Raw genomic sequence first — 4530 nt, 5'->3', positions numbered from 1 at the left:
GGGATGAAAATTCCTAATCAGAGAGGAAACAATTATCCCCTGAAGGGGCTGAAACCCATTCACAAAATATTGAAATATCTTTATGAACTATAAATATAAATCGTAGCATTTGAACAATGGGAGCCATGCCCATTTATGTGAAATTTTGTCATGTTATTTTCCCCTTTACAGTTAGTCACCTCCACTACATGGACCCAGGAAACAATACAGGAGTTTCAGAATTTCTTCTTATGGGATTTTCAGAAGAACCAGAACTGCAGCCCCTCATATTTGGGACTTTCCTTTCCATGTACCTGATCACTGTGTTTGGAAACTTGCTCATCATATTGGCCATCAGCTCTGACTCCCAACTTCACACGCCCATGTACTTCTTCCTCGCCAACCTGTCCTTTGTAGACATCTGCTTCACCTCCACCACTGTCCCCAAGATGTTGTGGAATATCCAGACTCAGAGCAAAGTCATAACCTATGCAAACTGCATCACACAGATGTTCTATTTCATAGTCTTTGCAGGACTAGACATGTTTCTCTTGACTGTGATGGCCTATGACCGTTTTGCGGCCATCTGTCACCCCTTGCACTACATGGTCATCATGAACCCCAGGCTCTGTGGACTGCTGGTTCTGGTGTCCTGGATCCTGAGTGTCCTGCATTCCTTGTTAGAAAGCTTAATGGTGCTGCGGCTGTCCTTCTGTACAGTCTTGGAAATCCCCCACTTTTTCTGTGAACTCAATCAGATAATCCAACTTGCCTGTTCTGACACCTTTCTCAATAACATGGTGGTATATATTTTAGCTATGTTGCTGGCTGGTGGTCCCTTCATTGGGATCCTTTACTCTTATTATAAGATAGTTTCCTGTATACGTGGGATTTCATCAGTTCAGGGCAAGTATAAAGCATTTTCTACCTGTGTGTCTCACCTCTCAGTGGTCTCTCTATTTTTTTGTACAAGTCTAGGAGTGTACCTTAGCTCCGCTGCCACCCAGAGCTCCCACTCCAGTGCTGTGGCCTCGGTGATGTACACGGTGGTCACGCCCATGCTGAACCCCTTCATCTACAGCCTGAGGAACAGAGACATAAAAGGGGCTCTGATGAGATTCTCTGAGATTCCAGCTAAAAAATGGTTAATTGTCTTGGGCTGAATAAGCGCCCATAATTGCAGGTCCCAGAGCCTGAGCCAAATGTTGAGATTCTTTTTTTTTTATATATATATATACTAATAGTTTATTGTCAAATTGGTTTCCATATAACACCAGTGTTTCTCCCCACAAGTGCCCCCCACCATGACCATCACCCCTCTTCCCTCTCCCCCTCCTCCTTCAGCCCTTGGTTCATTAATCAAATTGTGGGAGCAGAGCATGCCTCTTCTATTTATTCCTGGAATTTTTGTTTGTTTTAACCACTGTACAATTTATGTAACTCGCTCATACAAACTTTGTGTTATCTCTGATATCCAAGAGATTTCCCTTTGTCATTTCCTACTCTCCCAATGATATTCTTTCCATTGGCTGTGAAATATTTGGAAATTCTGACCTATTTTAAAGAACAACTTGGATCACTTAATAATAATTTCTTCTCAACTATAATATATCATAGTGATTATCTTTTTTCTTTTACTTAAATGCAAAAAAAAATGTCATGAGTTATACTACTCCAATGGAAAGTCTACTCTTGACCACCAAGCTATTTATGTAAGTTTGTAAGAGAGAAAGTTCTAAGGCCACTCTGCTTCACTCTTGTGAAAATCATTCTTTCATATATCACTACCTTAACTGCTCTTTCTGATAATGTAGACTTTGTACCACTGGTTGTTTTAGCTGATCATGGGGATTTTACTACACATTAAGATCCTGTTTGGTTACAAAGCTTGCATCCACCATACTTATCATAGTCACTTGCAAGGACAAAAAAAGTGTAATACTATACACGTCTCCAAGAGGATCTCCACAGAAAGGCAAACATGGGGAGAACAAATGATGGCTATATTATGGCCTTAGAATTAAGCCTGACTTTACGTATAAGAAATAAATTATTAAATCACACACTTATTGCTATGCAAAATATTTCTTTCACAGGTATTTCATCTACTCATTGAATTATGGGCTATCAAGGTCCATGTGTAAGGTGTATTGATTATGATGAAAGGCTGGTGACATGTTTGTGGGTTTATTAAATCATTTTCTGATTTCTGAAGTTTTCCAGTGTCACATACAATATGATTCCTCCCCTTTCTCTAAATGAAATGTGTCCCACTATTTGAAAATTTGCCTTAACCACTGAAGGGAACAATATGAGTATCATCCATTACATATCTTCCTCTTAATCACTGGATGACTCACCAGCAAGTGTGGATTCCTGTCCAGGTATGTAATTCAGAGTCACAAGCTTTGTGCAAACGTGCATGTCCTTCCAAACTCTCCATGTTATCTCAATGGAGCTCAATGGGGTTATTTTTAATACAGTTAAGTGAGATAAACTTGAAGAACAAAATAACTGTGAATGCTACCTTCATTTATCAGAAAAATGCCTATAATATAAAGAATCAGACTATGACAAATGCTCTTACTTCTGTCTGATGTAATTATTATATTGGTCACTATGGCTGCATGCAAAATTTCCTCAAATAAAATAGCTTAATATAGTGTCTTTATTATCAAAGGGAAATGTAGGGTAGGGAGTTGTTCTGATCTATACTGGGCTCCTATGATTCTGTAGATGGGTGTGAATTTCTAACTTGTATTTCTGAGGCTCATTCATGAGGTGAGAGGCTGTCATCCTCTTCTATCTTGAACCGATTTATACCATTTTACTCCTTTGATATATATCAAATATATAAAAATATCAAATGTGAATTGTCTTAATTTCATTCCACTCTTTTTTAATATCCACATGTGAACCTTTGCTTTTTCATGGCAGGAAGAGAGATCTCCCACCCTGTTTGATGTACTCAGCTAACTGTGCTCCTGATCTGACGCTGAGTCATGCAAAACTAGAATTTTTTAATGCTAATTAATTTATTTGGAGTTTATTACATTAGGTAAACTGTACATACTTAAAGTGTACAAATTTAGGAAGTGAATGAGTCATCAAAAAATCATGGGTATATTCTGCATGGTTTTATAGAACTTAAGAAGGTGCACAGGAATTTTTAACTACTTTATTATGCAATTGGTAGGATGTAACCCCTCAAACCTTCATTTTCTTCTGAAGATAACGTGGAAGAATAAACATAGTTCCAAGGGACGTGGTGAGAAAGGATGAAATGTGTAGAAATACTTTGTTGGGCCTAAAGAATGTTCAAGAGTAAGGGCTGCAGAACTGGGCTGACAAATGTATGGCCAATTATTTTTTCACAAAGCAACAAAGAGTATCCAATAGAAAAAAGACTGCCTTTTTAGCAGATGGTGCTGGGAGAACTGGACAGCAACATGCAGAAGAATGAAAGTAGACCACTTTCTTACACCATTCACAAAAATATATTCAAAATGGCTGAAGGACCTGAATGTGAGACAGGAAACCATCAAAACTCTCGAGGAGACAGTAGGAAACAACTTCCTTGACCTCAATCACAGCAATTTCCTACTCGACACCTCCTCAAAGGCAATGGAAATGAAAGCAAAAATGAACTATTGGGATCTTATCAAGATAAAAAGCTTCTGCACTACAAAGGAAACAATCAAGAAAACCAGTAGGCAACTGATGGAATGGGAAAAGATAGTTGCAAATGACATATCAGATAAAGGGCTAGTTTCCAAAATCTACAAGGAACTCACCAAAATCCACACCCAAAAAAACAAATAACCCAGTGAAGATGGGCAGAAGACATAAATAGACACTTCTCCAAAGAGGACATCCAGATGGCCTACAGGCACATGAAACGATGCTCAGTGTCACTCATCATCAGGGAAACACAAATCAAAACCACACTGAGATACCACCTCACGCCAGTCAGAGTGGCTGAAATGAACAAATCAAGAGAATATAGATGTTGGCGAGGGTGTGGAGAGACGGGAATCCTCCTACACTGTTGGTGGGAATGTAAACTGGTGCACCTGCTCTGGAAAACAGTGTGGAGGTTCCTCAAAAAACTATCTATAGAACTCCCCTATGACCCAGCAATAGAAATGCTAAGAATTGACCCAAGGGATACAGAAGTGATGAAGCATAGGAGCACATGTACCCCAATGTTCATAGCAGCAATGTCAACAATAGCCAAAACGTGGAAAGAGCTTAAATGTCCATCACCTGATGAGTGGATCAAGAAGATGTAGTATATATATACAATGGAGTATTACATGGCAATTAGAAAGAATGAAATATGGCCATTTGTAGGAAAGTGTCATGCTAAGCGAAATAAGTCAGGCAGAGAAGAACAGATACCATATGTTTGCACTCATAGGTCTAAGAGGAGAACAGGAGAAACCTAATGGAGGACCAGGGGGAAGGGAAGTGTGATAGAGACATGGGGAGAGAGAGGGATGCAAAAGCTACGAGACTATTGAATACCGAAAATGAACTGAGGGTTGAAGG

The 4530-nt window shown here is 39.2% G+C and overlaps 1 protein-coding gene across 1 annotated transcript; it reads left to right on the top strand.

The window, feature by feature from the left end:
- Positions 1 to 125: 125 nt before the first annotated feature.
- Positions 126 to 1142, top strand: LOC115275007 (olfactory receptor-like protein OLF4). Its single transcript, XM_029918588.1, has one exon. It carries the CDS (start codon positions 126 to 128, stop codon positions 1140 to 1142), a length of 1017 nt encoding a protein of 338 aa, XP_029774448.1.
- The last annotated feature ends 3388 nt before the right edge of the window (positions 1143 to 4530 follow it).

Source organism: Suricata suricatta, chromosome 12 (genome assembly GCF_006229205.1).
Source record: "Suricata suricatta isolate VVHF042 chromosome 12, meerkat_22Aug2017_6uvM2_HiC, whole genome shotgun sequence".
NCBI classification, from domain to species: Eukaryota; Metazoa; Chordata; class Mammalia; order Carnivora; family Herpestidae; genus Suricata; species Suricata suricatta.
The sequence above is the reverse complement of the archived record's forward strand: the minus strand, read 5'-3'. Positions and strand labels throughout refer to the sequence as shown.